The sequence below is a fragment of the Phacochoerus africanus genome, chromosome 15, assembly GCF_016906955.1.
Source record: "Phacochoerus africanus isolate WHEZ1 chromosome 15, ROS_Pafr_v1, whole genome shotgun sequence".
NCBI classification, from domain to species: domain Eukaryota; kingdom Metazoa; phylum Chordata; class Mammalia; order Artiodactyla; family Suidae; genus Phacochoerus; species Phacochoerus africanus.
Genome location: NC_062558.1, coordinates 104,515,832 through 104,537,740, shown reverse-complemented (window position 1 = coordinate 104,537,740; position 21,909 = coordinate 104,515,832). Strand labels below are relative to the sequence as shown.

Sequence of the window (21,909 nt, the reverse complement as noted above, 5' to 3'; positions counted from 1 at the left end):
GCCAGGGCCATAGCAACGCGGGATCCGAGCCGAGTCTGCGACCTACACCATGGCTCACAGCAATGCTGCATCCTTAACCCACTGAGCAAGGCCAGGGATCAAACCCTCAACTTCATGGTTCCTAGTCGGATTCGTTAACCACTGTGCCATGACGGGAACTCCAATCACTGAAAACTTCTGGATGGCATCCCTCAATCATACTTTTCTTATTAGGAAGCTTATCATGTGCTACTATCCTATGACTTGGTGTCATCAAAGGAAAATAGCCCCAGCCACTAGATTCTTCTTATTGTCCTATTACAACAAAAAGAGGTATGGGAAATAAAGAAAGGCAAGACTCTAGCCCTTAAAAATCTCAATTCTAATGGGGAGAAAGAAGTATGAATGAATGGAACCTCACAAGTTAAAAATGTAAGGTTAACAATAATAAGGTTTAAAAAAATAAATAAATAAAAAATAAAAAGGTTTAAGTATTTTAAAAAGGCGTTATTGAATTTTTAATGCCTCAGTGGGCTTCATCACTTATGTTTTCAACAATACTGTATTTATACAATGAATGGCAATTAGAGAAGATTTGTATAAATACAAGTTTTGAAAATTCAGTAATTTAAAGGACACTAGGAAACTTGCAATTAGAAGGAAATCTATTGTGAATTCTTTTGTACAATAAAGCTTTTGTAAAGAAAATAACTGTACCCTAAAGTTTTCGGTAAATTCAAATTTTCACATTTCAGATTTGAATGACATCAAAGAATGATCTGGGAACTACTAGGGAAACTCCTAAGTCCATGTCTACTGAAAAGAAGTAATCGATTTTATCTGGCAGACTCTGCAAAAGTAGATTTGTTGTGATTTAAATTTAAGTCTGTATGCATGGTGTTAAAGGTACATCTTGAAAATTATGAAATTAATGACTGAAGGGCAGGTAATACATAGTGCTCAGAATATCCTGGCATTGCTTACTATGATACCCAGAATTGCCAGGACTTTTCTTGGGGATAGAAAGGTATCCTCAAAAACACGTCTGACCAGTTCTTGGGAAGTAATTCCTAAATGCTGCTGGAGTGTTCTAACACAAAACATAATTGAATGCTTCACAAGATAACCTTATGGAAGTTCCTGAGATGGTATCAGCTCCCATGAACTCCAGGGTTTCTGTTAAATGGTCACATTTAAAAAAGAGATTTAACAAGAAAAATATACTGCAGAAGCTACTCAAGTTTCCAGGTTTTACTGGTTTGCGTTTTGCTTTGCATACAACTAGCTTTGACCCAGACCCAACTCAAATGCCGACTTGCTAAGCCAAAACATCAACCCCACTTTGAGATTCAGAACCATCCAGAATTGCAGATTGTGGAGGCCACCAAGAGTCTAACAATGTAGTTCTAAATTTCTTTCTTTGCTCAAAGTCTTCTTTTTGCTGCACACTATTTCTGGAATGTCCTATCCCTATTTTGATTAAATCCATGAAAACCCAACTTCCCAATGAAAACTAACCTAACCTGATAGAGGCTAATTGCTCTATTCCCCCCATTCATATCCACGAGGCTTCCTTTACATACTATCCCACGAAATGCACTTACCCCTTTGCTTGTGCATAATGTTAGTACTTTATATTCTTGTTCAATGTTTGCTCAGTTGTCTCAATGTCCTTTATGTCTGTCCATGTCAGCATCATCTTAGACTGAAAACTCCCAGGGGGCAGGGGTCATGTCTGTTTAACTCGTTTTGTACAGTGCCTAGGATAGAACCATGTACAGATAGGTGCTTAAAAAAATGCTTTTTAAATGATGATTGGCATCACTCTTAGGGACTCTCTAAGCTATCTCAGCACATGGTACTGGGCAGTTTATCAGGGCACTTTGGCTTGTTTCACAGGGTGTTAGAATATAATGGCACAGGACCTAGGCTGCAGCACTCTGTGGCAAGTATCTGACTCAATTACTTGTTAAAAAACAAAAGTATTAATTACATGGTCTCAAGACAACAAATGTAGATTTTTTTTGAGGACATGAAATAATATCAAAACCACAATTCAATTAAGAGTTAAAAGTATGTGGGAATTTTAATGGGTAGTAGTTTTAACTTTTAATTCTTTCTCTAGAATTCATCACTGTTTTATACACTAAGACTCTGGAGGCTAGATCTAAGAGCCTCAGATGAGTTTATGTAAGTTTCATTTTTAATTGCTGTATTTGTGGGTTGAGATTTTACCGTTTTTTATGTAAAAACAAACATCCTGCAAACTCAGCTGCAAATTATTTTCCTTAATAACAAGAACTTAGTCATTAGATTGTAAACAGAAGAAAGGCTATGTTCTTGGACAATTTTTTATTTAACCAGACTAATAATAATTGACCAAAAACCTCTCACAACAAAACAAACAACACTAAAGAATAAAGATCTAGAGTCGAAGCAGATGAGTACCATGTTCGTGTGTGTGTGTGTGTGTGTGTGTGTGTGTGTGTGTATGAACAGTAACTAAAGACCATTGTGGTATTTCTTTATGATTACATAGTTTGTGCCAAGGGAAAGCTTAAATTTATTCTCATTGGAATAAAATAGCCCATAGAATATTTGAGAGCTATAAGGTCAACTATTAAGTACGTATTAAGCACCTATTGTACACACAGCATTTTACTATGTATTAAAATAAATGTAAATAAAATTTAACACACCAGCCTCTGCCTCCAAGGAGCCTACAATCTAGTCAGGGACAAACAATAAATACATATTAAACAACTGGAAAACTTTACAGCAAATAAACATATGATAGTATCATACAAACTATATAGAAAGATGTTAAAAATTTTTTAAGTTAAGATTATAGAGGGGGTAAGGATAAGAGTTTTTAAATTACTGTATGTATGTACTTACTAATTAACAGAAGTTAACCTTGAACCTAGAAATCTATGATCTGAAAAGGAGGGGGCAGGCCAAAAGACCTAACTAGAAGCAAAAGACTTTATTCAGAGGGTTTACATGTGTTTAAAAATCTAGTATGCCAGTAAAGTAGGGGTTAATTGATAGAAACTGTGGCCAGATTTTGAAGAACATAACACAATAGGAAGTTCCTGGTGAGAGACATGCTAAACAAATAAGCTATTTTAGGAAAACTATGATTATTTAAAGTCAGAACAAACTAGAATAGAACCTGCATGATTTTGTGTCCAAAGTGAGTACAAAGAAAGAGAAAGTAACACTGATCCCAAAGTAGCTTAATATAAAAGAGAGTTGAATTGGAAAGGATAAAGAAACATCAAAATTTATTAGAGAAAAACATTGTTTTGAATGTCTTTTTATTAGGATAAAACCATTCCTAAGGTATTAAATTTTCTGAACTTCAAAATAAAAAGCTGAAAAAGTTGTCATGATGAAAGAAAAACCATTGTCAGTTATTATTATTCTTACATAAAAATAGATGGCAATATTAATATTCAATACTATATATATGCCAAGGAATTGTTATTACATATTCTTTTTCTTTAAACATACCAATATATATATATTTCAAATTCTCCATGATGAGAATTACCTTTATTAATAAGAAAAACTACTTTTTTGAGAATAACATAGGCTATCATAAAATTTAGGCAACCATACCCTAAGGAAAGTCAACTTTTTTGGCTGTGCTCGTGGCATACAAAAGTTCCCAGGCCAAGGACTGAACCCATGCCACAGCAGTAAATGCTAGATCCTTAACCCGCTGTACCACAAGGGATCTTTCTAAGGAAAGTCAACCTACCGTTACTGTTTCATTTTCTTTTCCCCTTTATATGAGAAACTCACCTAAGGCTCCTCAGGAGGCAAATAACAAGGGTGGGTAAGGATTAGGTAGGGTCTACTATATGAACATGGACAAAATGCTATCTCTGGGCCTCAATTTCTACATATGTAATGATAATGAAGATATTTACCCTCAAAAGTTTTTGTGAAAATCAATGTATATGAAGCTTTTAATATAGTACTTAGTGTTCTGCTGTAATAACATCAGATATTAGCTCTTTCAAAAATGACATACTAAGGCACAAAAGAATTTGGGAATAAGAGGTATAATCCAAGAGAGATGTTTGAGGAAAATTTTATGGTTTAGAACTCTGGTATAAAAATAAAACCATTTCAGAGTTCCCATCGTGGCGCAGTGGAAACAAATCCAACTAGGAACCATGAGGTTGTGGGTTCGATTCTGGGCCTCGCTCGGTGGGTTAAGGATCCGGTGTTGTTGTGAGCTGTGGTGTAGGTCACAGATGCAGCTCAGATCCGGTATTGCTGTGGCTGTGGTGTAGGCGTAGGCCGGCAGCTGTAGCTCTGATTAGACCCCTAGCCTGGGAACCTCCATATACCTCGGGGTCTGGCCCTTAAAAAAAAAAAAAAAAAGCAAAAAAATAAAAACAACAAAAAAACCCCCAAACCATTTCATAAAAATCTGAGGTAAGAAATAAAGGTATTTTTTGCTTAAAGGACAAGGAGGAGGAAAATCTGACTAGTATCCATGAGGATATGGGTTCAGTCCCTGGCCTCAATCAGTGGGTCAAGGAACCAGTGTTGCCATGAGCTGTGGTGTAGATAGCAGACATGGCGTGGATCCCACATTGCTGTGGCTGTGGTGTGCTGGCAGCTACAGCTCTGAATCAACCCCTAGCCTGGGAACTCCCATATGCTGTGGGTGTGGCCCTAAAAAGCAAAAAAAGTAATAATTTAAAAAATAAATTAAAAAACCCTCTTAATTATATGAAGAAGGTACTTGAGTTCTTAAGCCTATACTGGTTTTCAAGTACTGAAATAAGCCAACAATGTATTTTGAGAACAATCAGTAAAGTAACAGGTTGGATTTATGTGAGTAATAGAGGGCCATATGGCTCAAGAAAAACAATGGAGACGTTCTTAGAGAGTAAGGACAGCTTAGAAAATAAAAAAGTAAACTGAAGCAATGGAAAACTTTAAGTTTGTGGAAAATGTATTTTATATTTAGTACCCTTTTCAATCAACAGCATTCTTTCTTGCTTTCAATGGTTTAGCCACCTCACAAATAAAGCAATGTAAATTAAAACTATGAGATCCCTTTTCTTTTCTTTTTAATGGCCACATCCATGGCACATGGAAGTTCCTGGGCCAGAGACTGAATCTGAGCCACAACTTTGAACTATGCCACAGCTGTGGCAATGCCAGACCCTTTAACCCACTGTGCAGGGTCAGGGAACAAACCTCCGCCTCTGCAGCAACCGAGCCTCACTAGTTGGATTCTTTTTGTTTTTTTTTAGGGCCGCCCCCACGGTATATGGATGTTCCCAGGCTCGGGGTCTAATCCAAGCTGCAGCTGCCCGCCTATGCCACAGCCAAGCCGGATCCTTAACCCATTGAGCGAAACCAGGGATTGAACCTGAGTCCTCATGGATATTAGTCGGGTTTGTTAATCACTGAGCCACGATGGGAACTCCACCCTAGTTGGATTCTTAAGCCACTGCTTTATAGCAGAAACTTCTGAGATCCCTTTTCTTACCTAACAAATTGTACTGATTAAAATGTTAGCCAATCTATTGGAAGCTGTAAGTAAAAATGCAAACTCATCTATTGCAGGTACATATACAAATGGTATAACACCTATGGAGGTGAGTTTGGTAATATCCAGCAGATGGATATGCACAATTCACCTTTTGACCATATAATCCCTTCTCAGTTCATCTTTAGTAAGTATTCTAAGCTAATAAATGCAAAAAAAAAGGAAAAAGAAAATTACAATGCCATTCTTCTGTGCAATCTAATGAAATAGATCTAGAAGAAATAAATGAAAAAAATTATCAATCTCTGCTAAAACCAGTAGATGGAAGCTGACAGGGAACTCTACTGGATGCATCAGATTGATAACACCTATATCTACTCATCAGTCTTATAAAAAAAAGATAACTATACATTTTTCCTGCTTTATTGGGCTATTATTGACATATAAGTTTAAGGTAGGGAATGTTATAATTTGATAAACATATATATATTGAGAAATGATTGCCACAATAAGGTTAGTTAACACCTCAATCCTCTTACATAATTACCATCTTTGTTGTGGTAAACACTTGAGATCTACTCTCTTAACCTTCATTTATATAATACAGTTGTTGTTAATTATGGCTACCATACTGGATACTGATGCCTACAACTGACTCTTAGAGTTTGGCTATTTTAAAGTCCACTTATAAGGGAGAACATACAGTATCAGTCTTTCTCTCACTTATTTCACTTAGCATAATGAATGCCCTTAAGATACACCCATGTTATTGCAAAAGGTAAGGCTTTTTTTTTTTAAGTGGCTAAATATTCCACCATATATATATATATTATATATATATATATAATATATATATTATATATATATATATATAATATATATATTATATATATATATATATAATATATATATATATATAATATATATATATAGACACCATATTTTCTTTATCTATTCACATGTTGATGGATGCTCAAGTTAGTTCCGTGTCTTGACTATTGTGAATAATGATGCCGTGAACATGAAGGGGTAGGTATCTCATTGAGACGGTGATTTCATTCCTTTGGATATCTGTTCAGAAGTGGCATTGTTAGATCATAGAATAGTTAAAAATTTGGGGGGGGGGGCATTAATCTCCACATGTTTTTCCATAGTGGCTCTACCAACATACATTCCAACAAACAGTGCACACAATACTCTTCCTCTACAGCCTTGCTAACACTTGTTGTGTACTGTCTTTTTGTTAATAGTCATTCTAACAGATTCGAGGCAACATCTTATCATGGTTTTGATTTGCATTTCCCCAATAACTAGTAATGTTGAGCATCTTTTCATTCATCAGTTGACTATTTGCATGTCTTTTATGGAAAACTATCTTTTCAAGATCTTCTGACTCTCACTATGGAGAAGTGGGTTAAAATCCAACTGCAGCAGCTCAGGTTGCTGAAGAGATGCGGGTTTGTTCCCTAGCCCGAGAAATTCCATGTACAGCACATATGTGTAGCCATTAAAAAAAAATCTTCACCCATTTTAAATCAGATTGTATGTGGTTTTCGCCTTTATTTTTTTTTGTATGGATTCCTTATATATTTTGGATATTAATCCCCTGTCAGGAGTTCCCATCGTGGTGCAGTGGGAACGAATCCCCATTGTGGTGCAGTGGGAACGAATATGACTAGGAACCATGAAGTTGTGGGTTCGATCCCTGGCCTCACTCAGTGGGTTTAGGATCCAGCGTGGCTGTGAGCTGCGGTGTAGGTCACAGACACGGCTTGGATCTGGTGTTGCTGTGGCTCTGGTGTAGGCTGGCAGCAACAGCTCTGATTAGACTCCTAGCCTGGGAACCTCCATATGCCACAGGTGCGCCCTAAAAAGACAAAAAAAAACCCAACCAAACAAAAAATCCCAAAACCAAAAAACCCCATCAGATAGATGGTTTGCATATATTTTATCATTTTCCATAGGCTGCTTTTTCAGTTTGCTACTTTTTTCTTTTGCTGTGCAGAAATTTTTTTTTCCTTTTCTTCTTTTTACAACTGCACCTGTGTAGGAGTTCCCGTCTTGGCTCAGTGGTTAACAAACCTGACTAGTATCAATGATGACACAAGTTTGATTCCTGGCCTTGCTCAGTGGGTTAAGGATCTGGTGTTGCCATGAACTGTGGTGTAGGTCTCAGATGTGGCTCGCATCCTGCATTGCTGTGGATGGGGCATAGGTCAGCAGCTACAGCTCCAATTCAACCCCTAGCCTTGGAACCTCCATATGTTGCAGGTGAGAATCTAAAAAGACAACAAACAAACAAAAACAAAAAACCCTCCACCTGTGGCATATGAATATTGTGGCCAGGGGTTGAATTGCAGCTGCATCTGGGGCCTATGCCACAGCCATGGCAACACTGGATCCAAGCTGCACCTGTAACCTACCACAGCTTGCATAACACCAGATCTTTAACCCAGTGAGTGAGGCCAGGGGATGAACCCACATCCTCATGGGGACAATGTCAGGTTCTTAACCCACTGGGCCACAATAGGAACTCTAAAATTTTTTATTTTACTATTATTTTGGCCAAATTCACAGCATATGTAAGTTTCTAGGCCAGGAACTGATCCCTCGCCACAGCAGTGACAACACTGGATCCTTAACCCGCTGTGCCACAAAAGGACTCCCTGCAGAAGCGTTTTAGTTTGATGTAGTCCCATGTATTTAGTTTTGCTTTTGTTGGTTGTACTTTTGGTGTCATATCCAAAAAAAATCATTGCCAAGACCAACACCAAGGAGACTTTCTTGTTTTATTCCACTGTAATTTCCAATCTTAAACCTCTAATCCATTTTGAGTTTTTCCAGCACCATTTACTAAAGAGACAATTCTTTCCTCATTGAGTATTCTTGGCTCCCTTGTCAAATATTGAACATGTTGTTGAACATGTATGTGTGGGTTTAATTCTGGGCTCTCAATTCCGGTCCACTGGCCTACATGTCTTTTTATACTACTACCTTATTATTTTATTAAAGCTTTGTAATAAAGTTTGAATCAGTAAATGTGATGTCACCTGCTTTGTTCTTCTTCCTTAGGATTGCTTTGGCTATTTGGGAGTCTTCTGTGGTTCCATACAATTTTAGAATCATTTTTCCTACGTCTGTGAAAAATGTTATTGGACTTTTTTTTTCTCTTTTTCTCCTTTTAGGGCCGAACCCTAGGCATGTGGAGGTTCCCAGCCTAGGGGTCTAATCAGAACTGTAGCTGCTGGCCTACGCCAGAGCCACAGCAACACCAGATCCAAGTCTCGTCTGCGAACTACACCACAACTCATGGCAATGCTGGATCCTTAACCCGCTGAGCAAGGCCAGGGATCAAACCCTCAACCTCATGGTTCCTAGTAAGATTTGTTTCTGCTGCACCAAGACGGAAAACTCATCATTGAACTTTTGATAGAGATTAAACTGAATATATAGATGGCTATGAAGTATGGACATTTTAACAGTATTAATTCTTCTAATTCATGAACATAAGATAGCTTTCTAATTATTTGTGTCTTTAATTTCTTAAATCAATGTCTTGTAATTTTTTCATTTTACTCACAAGTATTTATTATAAATGGGATTTGCTTTATTTCTTTTTCAGATAGTTTACTGTTAGTGTGTAGAAACACAAATGATTTTTTGTTTTTTTTTTTTTGCTTTTTAGGGCTGCACCCGCAGCATGTGGAGGTTCCCAGGATGGGGGTCCAATCAGAGCTAAAGCTGCTGGCCTGTACCACAGCCACAGCAACACTGGATCTGAGCCACATCTGTGACCTATGCTGAGGCTTGCAGCAACAACAGATTCTTAACCCACTGAGCGAGGCCAGGGATCGAACTTACGTCCTCCTAGATACCATTTTGAGTTCTTAACCCATTGAGCCACAATGGGAACTCCAATAATTCCATTTAGAATAGCATCAAAAAGGAATTCCCTCATGGCAGAGAGGGTTTAGGATCTGGCATTGTCACTGCAGTAGCTGGGGTCACTGTTGTGGCATGGGTAGGATCCCTGGACTAGGAACTTCCACATGCTGCGGTGGGGGCAAGCATCAGAAAGAATGAAACACAAGGGATACAAACTATTAGGTATAAAATAAGCTGCAAAGATACAGCATGGGGAATATAGCCAATATTTTATAATACCTATAAATGGAGTTATGAGTCACCTTAAAAATTGTGAATCACTGTATTGTACACCTGTAACATTATATTATACAGCAACTACATTTCAATATAAAATAAGAATTAAAAAAATCCCTACCTTAAAAAAAAATGAAGGAAATATACCAGAATAAATTTAAGATCTGTAAACTGGTAAGTATAAAACCTCAGTGAAAGACATGAAAGAAAAGTAATCTAATGTGAATCAATCTCTGCTACCCCTGTGAACCAAGACGGCAGAGGAGATACTCCTCCTCTGAATCCTCCTGTTTAGCTAAACAAGGTAACTATCCAGTTTTAAACTTCATGGAAATGCTTTATTTTTAATGGAAGACCAACTTTTTTCTTCTGGTGTAGCCTTCATGTTTTAAGTCAATGCTCCTTAAATCACATAAATTATCTGATGATCTCATGAAAATGCAGATTTTGATTAATTACACTGGGTGTGGGTGTGGGTGGGGCTATGGCTCTTAATTCTTAACAGCTCTCAGATGATTCTAATGCTGCTGGTCCTCAGATCACACTTCCAATAGTTTTAAGCACCTGTACCTATATACATGTAACTGTCAAAACTCACTAGAAAAAAAAACAAACCCTAGGATGGGAAGCAAATAATGAGAGGAATGGAAGTCTGTCTGATGAGTTCTCTATGTTTTTTATAACTGAGCACAATATATTCCCTACTGAAAATTAAGAACATACATTTGCATCATCCCTCCATTCTGACTACCGCTAAGAACCAGAAAAGATGCAAACTTTGACTAGCTAACCAGACAGACTGAGGCTAAATCCATAAGAAAAATTTTTAAAACACCTGTTACACAGAGATCATCTCATAGAATGTTAACCATCACCTCTTTCTGCATTTTTCTTTTGTCTTTTATTCCTTCTGTCCAGAGTTTCCTAAGTATCATTTGGGGACCAATGGTGTTCCTTGGCAATCAATTGACTGGTTTATTATAGATAATTCGACTTTAAAAAAGTGATAAAAGCTTTGATCACAAACATTTCACAAATTTGAAAAGACTGTGACTTTCAAGGAAATTTTTTTAGGTTCTTAATTGCTGTTATGTTCCAAGTGCCACATGTGCTTTACAAAGATACTTAAGTGGGGATTGTTTCAGCTAACAAACTTTGATGTCATGTGAGTTGTTTATATTGGTTAAATATATATTTTGTTGTTCCTATCATAATGTGTTAAATACCCAATTTTGGAAAATGAGTCAATGGCTCAAAAGTGTTTATTAAAAAGTAATAGTGATAAAAACACATTTGACTCAGAATATCATAAATGGTAAGTAGTATGAATAGAGTGAAAATAGTATGATCTTATCACAATGGACTGCGACTACTGAATTACAAGTTATTAGTTTGTACCAGGAGACCTTCTTGTTCCCACCATACTGTAATGCATTTTTAAATGGGGACTTAAACATTATAAAACGGACAAGAAGCCACAGAAGCATTCACATAATTTTCAACCACTCTAGTAAACCTATCAAAGCCTGCATTATAAATTTTGTCATTGGAAGCAAAGATTAAAAACTACAGTCAAAGGAACTTCAAGGCATTTTAACAAAAACAGGTATAACTATAGTCAGCTACAAAATCAATGACAAATATGCTCAGAAAGAAAACAATCTACTGGTAAATTTCTTATCATATAACACTACTGGACATTAGGTAAGAGGTGAGGTATATATGAGTGAAAACAGTTACTCTCATGGCTACATGAAACTATTAGTATTCAGAGTATGAATCAACTCTTGGTATAAACATAATATGTAAATCAAGAAATAAAGACAATTTTAGGGAGTTCCCGTGTGACACAATGGTTAGCGAACCCAACCAGGAACCATGAGGTTGCAGGTTCCATCCCTGGCCTCGCTCAGTGGGTTAAGGATCCAGCGTTGCTGTGAGCTGTGGTGTAGGTTCCAGACGCAGCTCGGATCTGGTGTTGCTGTGGCTCTGGCATAGGCTGGCAGCTGTAGCTCAGATTTGACCTAGCCTGGGAACCTCCATATGTCGTGAGTGTGGCCCTAAAAAGACAAAAGACCAAAAAAAAAAATAAAGAAAGAAAATTTCTGTTCTGATTATCAATGAAAATACACTTTAGAGAAGGGATTTTCCCTTAACCAATAATTATTTTTGAATTTTGACCTGAAAACATATACTGGGATCAATATGGCCCCAGGCACTAGCCATGCACCTGAAAGTCAACTCACACATTCACACATGGCTTCATTTATAGAAAACATCTGGCATTTGAGAGTAAGTCTTCTACTCCTGAGTCTGTTAAAGACTGAATGGAAAATTGTGACTATAATTCAAACTGCAGCCCCTGGACAGGTATCCCCAGCATGTCATAACAGCAAGAAAGAAGCAAATACAACACTGCTTTTCTCTCTTGTCAGGAGGAAAGATGCTAACAAAAACTTCAAATGAATATATGTATTTTTTCCTATGACACCAATGTCAGTAAAAAATTTCTATGATTATCTGTGGCTTACTCAAGTGGCAGATCTCCATGACATATAGTATACTGAATAACTTGAAACTCTCATATGAGGGTGCAATAACAATTCTTACGATAAAATACAAAGACTAAATCATGATACACATGGTTTACCCAAAGAGTTTGACTTTTCCAGAATCTAGCCATTTTCTTTCCTTGCTGCAAAATGAAATCAGTGTCTTATTAGCTAAACTTTAAAAATGCATTCAATTACCACACTAGACTTGAAAACATATTTCCTAGAACTTAAATACAACCAAAAGGGCAGAATCACCCACTGCCATCTTCCAAGCTTCTCTGCTGTGGGCTTACATTTGTTAATTCAGTGCTTCATTGGACATTGCAGGTAGTTTTCAGTGAGAATTCTTGCAATATTTTTTTAATCCATCCATCTAAATAGCTAAAACATCTAAAAGAATCATCCTTTACTTGCTGCTATTCCCAACAACCTATTGTTGAAAAGTGGAGTTATCTAATTCGGCAGAACTAAAGAGTAGTTAAAGAAGCAGTTAAATAGGAAACTCTAACTTTTAATTTAGTAAGCCAGATAGCAATGCGGTGAAAGACTGCAGCAGTAATTTGCATTTTGTGATGCTTATAGTACTTTAAAACAATGCTTTCATATTATAATGACAAATTTTTGGATTACTCTTTTGCGGTACTTCACCTAAAATCAATGGTATGCATAAAGACCTATCAATGAGGTCCACAAATTCAAAATGTTTGAGAAGCACTCCTTTCTTTACTGTTTTCCTTTCATAGGAAGCCATCATTTCTTCCTATGCACTGTTAGAGAAATATAGACAACTACAGAAATTTTGTTTGCCTTTATTATCAATCTTCTTACACTAGAAAAGCAATTAACTATTTGCATTTATGTTGTCTCATTTTAAAAAAGGGTCTGATTTCAACATGTATTGCACCTAGAAAAAACAACATCTAATAATCATTTCCAATTTCTCCTTGAACCTTATACCCTCACAGAGTCATTGTTTTCCTTCTGACCTTCCCAGAACTGAAACTGCCTTCATAAACCTCTTGATGACAGTTACGGGTAAGATTAAAAATGTTTAACAACTGGTATGGTATAAACACCAAAGAGAATGACACCAGTTCATAATCATGTGGTTGTAATGGAACATGCTACTAAATTATCAGCCTTAGTTACTTTAAACATGCTAACTAAATTATCAGCCTTAGTTTCTTTAAACAGTCTGCTACATTTATTTTAACACCAGCCCCATTCTCAAGGACCTTTGGTTATTCCTTGACTGCCAATTCACAGAAAGAGAAGAGCAGTTTTCATGACAGACAGCCACATAAACTGGATTCCAAAGGTGAGTTTAACACTGTCTTTTATTAAACCTTTAATTTCCCTACTTTTATTCCTTAATAGAAGAATTTAGAAAAATAAGTATTAGGAAGAACACATGATTGTTTTCTTTCTCCCATACCAATGGTTTCCAGAGAATGAGGCTCTTCAGTCAACTTTTTATTACAGTTTGTTATTTGATTCTATCCATAGATGTCCAAGTTCTTTACCTACTCAACCAAATGAAAACTTAATACACAGACAAATGGAGGGATTTGGAGATATATTAAGGACAGAGTAAACTGTTAGAAAAACAAATAATGTCTGATATTTAGAGAGAAAACAGAAAGAGGACAGAGAAATTCACAAAAAAGCAAAGAGATGAGTCATTTCAAAATAAATATAGGATCACAGAGTTATGTATAATATAATAACATGACACATATTTGTGTTGGTTTTAAGAATCTTCTTACCCAACTTTGGAAAAACTATTAAGTATTCAGCATTGCACTGAGGACATGCCACTCTGGCTGTACTGTTTCCTCTTTGTTTTTCATCCACCCAGCGCTGTAGACAAGCCTGGTGAACCCATTTTGTAGATCCTCTGCATCTGCATGGTCTCACCCATTCAGCTGTTCTATCATCTTCATCAGTGGCAAAACATACCCAGCAACTTCTATAAATCAAAAGAGAAAATAACCACATTATCTTTAAGACCCCAGCCTCCTCTCCACTGCAACTCTCAATGGGATGAGTCTACTATGTTACATTACAGAACTTTCAATTCTATATTAAAAGACTGAGGAGACAAAACAACCAACACATTTCCAGTACAGTGGTTTCTTCTTTTTTGTTTTTCCTTGTATTCTTCTGCAGAATCTTATGTTTTCAGAATATTGTTTTTGTGTACTTCCTCCATCTTTCTAGTAATTCTTCACCTTCTCTAATAAACCAGAATGTAGAAACAATTCTCAAGCTGCTTTTTTAAGACCTAATAATTCTTTGAAGAGTGGTAAATACAAGAATATGTGAAATTCAGTGTATCTCTCATTTCATCAACATTAACCTCATAACCTCTTGAACCTGAAGAACTATGGTAGTACACAAATTATTTCACATATGGTCTCATTCAATTTTCAACTAAGACAGGAAAAAACCCCACTCATTTTTCTTTCTGGTAAAGTATGACTATAAGAGAGAAAGATGATTAAATTTAAAAAGTCCAAAGGGAAGAATGAAGACATCAGGATAAACTGTTTTAGGACAGTGATATGGTAAATTTGGGCCTACATGTTCTATTATAGGTATGATTGTTTTGTTTTTCTGTGGGAATTAAAAATTCTGAAATGGTTAATTTTAAAACAATTTTCCTATTTCGGTTTTAAGAATACTTCATGAATTCTAATTTATTCTTGTGGAATCAGGTTGCAATTCCTTTTTTTTTTTTTTTTTGGTCTCTTTAGGGCTGCACCCACAGCCTATGGAGGTTCCCAGGCTAGGGGTCGAATCGGAGCTGCAGGTGCCAGCCTATGCCACAGCCACGGCAACGAAAGATCCGAGCCACGTCTACAACCTACACCACAGCTCGTGGCGGCAATGCCTGGACCCTTAACCACTGAGCAAGGCCAGGGATTCAACCTGCATCCTCATGGATGCTAGTCAGTTTCATTTCCACTGAGCCATGATGGGAACTCCAGGTTGCAATTCCTTATTTGTTCTCCCAATTAACACAAGTTTTGACATCAATTTCCATTACGGCACATACAATTTAATTCAATGACACCATTCACTGCCTGCCCCACCATCCACAGTTAAAGTTTGACTGCAAAAAAGGAAATAACTGCTAATTAAAGCTTGTTACCTACTGTGCACTTTTCATATAATTAGATAAGTGATTTCTGTCAAAACAACTAGCTAACTATGCACAGTGGGAAAGTCTATATATATATAACTAGGTACTAGAGATGGGTGAGGTCTCCAGTCTTTGTAGGACAACATGAATTTTAATTGTGTGCTCCAATTAAAAATTTTCAATTAGAATAGAGAAAAAACTGAACTGAATACATGGCAACAAGATCCAAAACATGCTTTTACTCAGCTTTCAAATTCAGGTTTCTCACATCTACCTAGGTAAAACTGGAGGTAGGTAGCAATTGTTTGAACATGCTCTCTGATCCACCTCAGGCAAGCTGTCTGGGCCCTCATGCTATCTTAAGTTTATCCAAAAATGTCTCCTTCTCCACCTTCTGAAACTTTAACCATTTTTTAAGACTACAATTGTAGCACTAAGTCATTCACACTGTTGTCCAACCATTACCACTACCCATGATTTGACTGGGTTTCACCAGTTTGTTTTTTTTCTCATAAAATTTCAATTGACAAGTAAGGAGCAAATAGACCAGTTAATTGTGTTAGTACATATTTTCCCCATTAGGAAGGTGATTTTTTTTTCTTTTTCTTTTTAGGGCCATACCAGTGGTATATAGAAGTTCCCAGGTTAGGAGTTGAATCGTAACTATAGCCGCTGGCCTATGACACAGCCACAGCAATGCCACACCTGAGCTACGTCTGTGACAACGCTGGATCCTTAACCCACTGAGCGAGGCCAGGGATCGGACCTGCATCCTCACGTATCCTAGTCAAGACTTGTTACCCGCTGAACCACAATGGAACTCCCTTCTAAGTTTTTCATATCAACAATGGAACATAATCAGTATTAAGGTGAAATGAATTTTAAATTAAGCCAATTACCAGTCATTAGGAAATAAAACGTAAAAGAACCTTAATACTATGTCACATCAAATGAAATGGCCTTTGTCTGTTTTTTGACTTACATAAATAGCAGTTTCATATACTAATCTAATGGGAATACTTGTATATCTATAATCCCCATAAATTCTGGATAGATTTAAGTTTATTTTTCACCAACATTTTATAAGAAAAAATTTCAAAGCTTCAAAAAAAGTTGAAAAACTGCTTCTGTTTGGTGAATACCATATTTGTATCTAGATTCTATGATTCTTTATCATTTTGCTATATATGTGCTTTACCATATATTAATTCCATCAATCCATCTTATTTTTTGATTCATTTCAAAGTTTCAGACATACTTTATCCCTGAGTACTTTCAGTTTTACCTTTTAGAAGGTACTCAACTGACATTTAAAACAGGATTTTTTTTTCCTTTTAGGACCATACCTGCAGCATATGGAAGTTCTTAGCCTAGGGGTCCAATCAGAGTGGCAGCTGCTGGTCTGTGCCACAGCCACAGCACAGCCACAGCCACGAGGGATCTGAGCCGCATCTGCAACCTACACCACAGCTCACGGCAACACTGGATCCTTAACCCACTGAGCCATAATGTGAACTTCAAAAATAGGATTTTTTTTTTCTAATTTCACCACTATGGTAGATAAGATAGTTGGAAAATGATACACAGTAAAAGTTAGGCATTAAACCTAACTGGAAGTGTTAATACCAATAACCTTGTTTTATTATTGTTTTATTCATAGTGACAGTATACAGCTTACTAATTGGATTTTGAACCTTATGCTCACTAGAGATTAACTGAAATTATCCTATGGAGGAAATAATAATAAAGAAAACTTACTGATAACAATACTCTCAAAAAGTTTTGCTGATTTTCAACATCTACCAACTTACCACATCCATTTCCTACTTATTTCAACTGCTTAACAATAAATCTGATGATGGCCATCTGAGATCAAATAGTATTACCCATAATATGTAAACTTCTGATAACACCACCAAATTACTGGATCTAATATTATAGTTTCGGGTTCCCTTGTGGGGCAGTGGGTTAAGGATCTGGCATTGTCACTGCAGCAACTCGGTTTGACCAATGGCCTGGGAACTTCCACATGCTGAGGAGCAACCAAAAAATAAAAAAAATTAAAAATTATAGTTTAGATACAAATAAACGAAGTGGAAACATCTAACTTAGTAACAGTACAAAATAAGTACACAACTGAAAACTACAGAAATTGACCACAATTTACTGAGCATTTATGATTCCATGTAGTTTCACTGGTTCCATGTGGCTGCATAAACAAAATAAATGGAAGATGGTATCTACCTGGAAAACTCTGTAATTTAATTGGGGCTACATCTAGTAGATGCAAGAGATTTGTTCTAAGGTTTCAGTGAAATTATCGTAGTACCATAGGAACATCCATTTAAGAAGAAGGAATAAGTAATAGTACAGAAAATGTTACCTTCTAAAGAATTTACCTTATAGGTAATAAGAGTTTAATCTATGTAATACGGAAAGAACATTAGTCTGTGAATAAAAGGGTCAGGTACATGGGAAATTAAAGTATATAAAAATGGACACATAATATTTTTAGGCTGACAGACTGTAAGACAGAATTTTTAGTGTTCAGGGCTGGAAATGAGCCTCTGCAGAGACCCAAGCAGGTGCAATCGGACTCTTAACTCACCACACCATAGCAGGAACTCCTAAGTCTTTTTAAAAGTGAGAAAAGTGGGAGTTCCCTAGTGGTTTAATGGTTAGAACCTGGTGCTTTCACCACTCCAGCCTGGGTTCAATCCCTGATCTGGGAACTGAGATTCTACTTCAAGCTGCTGCCACAACCAAAAACCAAACAACAAACAAACAACAACAACAACAACAAAACAAACAAAATGAGGAAAGAAAAGATTCCTTTACATATTTTGTTCCCTACTCTCATTTCCCTGAGAGCTCAGTGGGTTAAGGATCCAGTGTTGCCACTACTGTGATTCCTGGCCAGGGAACTTCTGGATGCCACAGGCATGGACGGAAAAAAAAAAAAAAAAAAAAAGGAAGGATCAATTTGGATAAATTAGCAGGGGGAAATGATTTTATTATAGGGATTCTCAAAACAATTGTCTCTGGACTAGCAGTTCAAAATCACTAGAGAGGAGTTCCTGTCGTGGCTCTGTGATTAACGAATCAGACTAGGAACCATGAGGTTGTGGGTTTGATCCCTGGCCTTGCTTAGTGGGTTAAGGATCCAGTGTTGCCGTGAGCTGTGGTGTAGGTTGCAGACGTGGCTTGGATCTGGTGTTGCTGTGGCTCTGGCGTAGGCTGATGGCTACAGCTCCAATTCGACCCCTAGCCTGGGAACCTCCATATGCCGCGGGAGCGGCTCAAGAAATGGCAAAAAGACAAAAAAACAAAACAAAACCCAAAATACAAAAAAATCCAAAATCACTAGAGAACTTACAAATTATAGAATATAACTATAATTCTACTTTAAGTTATTATATATTTTAATGTTATAATTTATGAGATGGCAATTTTAATGCCCTTAAAAGTGAAAATTGTCTATTTGCCATTTTAAAGGACAAAGCCAAAAAACCTTTCAAAGTCCACACCTAAGAAGAGGTTGTAATTTCTGACCAAACTCTAAGAGTTTCTCTTAATTTCCTTTCCTTGTTTTCTTCAATCCTCCAGTCTCTCAGAAAAGTTCTCAGTGTAAAGCACAAACGTTATCTGAGAACTTGCTAGAAATGCAAATTCTCATACCCACCCAGACACACAGAATTGGAAACACTGAGAACAGGACACAACACTACATTTAAAAAATTTACGTACTTTAAATTTCTTATTATTTTTCTTAATTGTGGTAAAATACATAAAATTTACCATCTTAATCATTTTTCTTTTAGGGCCACACCCATGGCATATGGAAATTCCCAGGCTAGGGGTCAAATCAGAGCAACATGGGATCTGAGCTGTGTCTGCAACCTACACCACAGCTCACGGCGATGCCAGATCCTTAACCCACTGAGCAAGGCCTGGGATCAAACCCACGTCCTCATGGACCGAGTTTGTTAACCAGTGAGCCATGACGGGAACTCCATCGTAACCATTTTTAAGTGTACAATTAAGTGGTATTAAATACACTTATACTCTTGTGCTACCATCACCACCACCCACCCTTGTAATTCTTTAGCTTGTGAAATGAACTTGAATTAAACAACTCCCTAATCTCCTCTGTCCCAAGCCCCTCACAGATTATACTTTCTGTCTTTATAATTTTGACTACTCTAAGTACCTCCTATAAGCAGAATCATCCACTACTTGTCTTTTTGTCTTCAAGGTTCATCCACATTGTAGCATATTGCAGACTATCTTTCATTTTTGAGGCTGAAAAATATTCCATTATATGCAGATATACCACATTTTGCTTATCCAGTTATTGGTCATACTAGGATTGCTTCAAAGTTTTAGCTATTGTGAATAATGCTACTATGAACATGAGTGTACAAATCTCTTTGAAACCTTCTTTTCAATTCTTTTTGGATATATACCAAGAAGTGGAATTGTTGGATCATATGTTAATTTTATTTTAATTTTTTGAACAACCACCAACGTTTTTAAAAACAAGCCCTTCAGGTGATCATGATACTTAAAGTTTGAGAATCTCTGCTCTGGCCATTCTTCTTTCCCTTTTCCAATTTCTTCCCTTTATAAGTTTTCTCAATTTACCATAATACAAAAATGGAATTTTATTTTACATTCAATGTAAACATTTTTAAGTTATTTGGTTTTTAATTTAAACAGTAAGAAAAATGCTTGAGACTTTCTCTCCTAAGGAAAAAAGCTAGCTGAATTTGGGGAAAAGATTTTGTCATCTCAGGATATTTTAAACCCTAACCCCTGTGATTAAAGAACCTGGGCTTTGGAGTTCAAATTCCTGCTTACCACTTATTTTAGGTTTAATGAAAATCTCTTTTCAGAGTTTTTGCAGGGGTTCTCAATCCGGGGTCCGTGAAAAATTAATAGGGATGGTAAATTTGGATAGGAAAAAAATTACATCTTCATTTTCACTAACCTCTAAATAAAATTTAATTTTCCTACAATGATGAATGTTAGCAAAACACAGTAATATTAGTTCAGAAATTAGAAATTAGTATAGTGACCAGAAATATTCATATTATAGCTGTGCAAATCCCAAAATAACATTTAGCCCGTTGTTAATTTGCAATTATCTGCCCCACCAATAAGATCCTGTCTTTTAAGGTGTTAAAGCTCATATTACTATGTCAGATTTTATATTTTGAGAGCTGTATTTCAATGTAATTGGTTCATTTCTGACCTATATATTTTGTTTCATCCTTTTAAAACATTCAGAGTCAGAACTCATAGGCTCAACTAAACTGTCAATGGAGTTCTCCATGTGTAAAAAGGTTTTATGTTAAGATTCCCTATTGCCAACAATTAAACAAGTAATCATGAAACTGTTAAGAACTGTCTGGCACATGTACAACCATTAAATGAACAGTAGCAATAATGGCATCAACAGAGATGAAAAAGATGGTGGCACTCTTACATCTATGCCTAGGTTTTATGGATGCTTTTTCTTACCTAAATTAGCATATAAAGCAATTCTGCCTGGCACCCAGTTATTCAGTAGAAACATCCCGCATTTTTCTCCAATATTTCAATAGGCCAACACCTCCACTTAAGATATTCATTCAAATCCTCAATTCATTTTCTTCTACTCTTTCTTTCCTTCACAAGGTTTTCTAGATTCCACCTGCTCACTGATATACACACTCACTATTTACATCCACATCTTTCCACCAAACAAGTTGTAGCTCATTAGTTTACAGAGTAAAGGGAGGTCTGGAAATTATTATATTGGTTCAGAGATCAAAGAACAAATCACTGTTATAATATGAAGAACTAAACCAGACAAATCTAAAGACTATAACATATTCCTTAAAATAAATGTATGGTCTAACTGGTATTGGTAATATCACTAATCTGTATGTATAACATGCTACTCTTTATAAAAGATCATCATTTAATTCCACATAACTTTATATTAAAATTATAACTTTTTCCAATTATAAATCCTTCTTAATAGTAAAATTTATAAACAGTTCAAGGAATACATAGCTAGTCTGCCTTAATCTAAGGGTAGTCAAGGTCTCCTAAATTAACTTAAGTACCTAACTAAGTACATTCATTATTTGATGCCACAAGAAATACATTTAAGGAACTTAGTTGAGCTATGGAACAAATATATGCATAAAAGATTCACATAAAAACAACCACATAAAACATGAAGTGCCAAGAAACGATGTCAGTGACCACAGATATTATAGAAATGTGATGACGACTATAAGGAACAAAGAATAAATTAGCTCAGGGAGTTCCCATCATGGCGCAGCAGAAATGCATCCAACCAGGAACCATGAGGTTGTGGGTAAGACCCCTGACCTTGCTTAGTGGGTTAAGGAGTGCCGTGAGCTGTGGTGTAGGTCACAGACATGGCTTAGATCTAGTGTTGCTGTGGCTGAGGCACAGGCCAGTGGCTACAGCTCCGATTAGACCCCCTAGCCTGGGAACCTCCATATGTCACAGGTGTGGCCCTAAAAAGGAAT

The 21,909-nt window shown here is 36.5% G+C and overlaps 1 protein-coding gene across 1 annotated transcript in view; it reads right to left on the bottom strand.

Moving 5' to 3' along the window:
* Positions 1-21,909, bottom strand: part of MARCHF5 (membrane associated ring-CH-type finger 5) — a 53,519-nt gene that overhangs the window by 15,219 nt on the left and 16,391 nt on the right. The window contains exon 2 of the mRNA XM_047760018.1: positions 13,983-14,185. Within this exon, the coding sequence (XP_047615974.1) occupies positions 13,983-14,185 (203 nt within the window). The remainder of the gene's footprint in view (positions 1-13,982; positions 14,186-21,909) is intronic.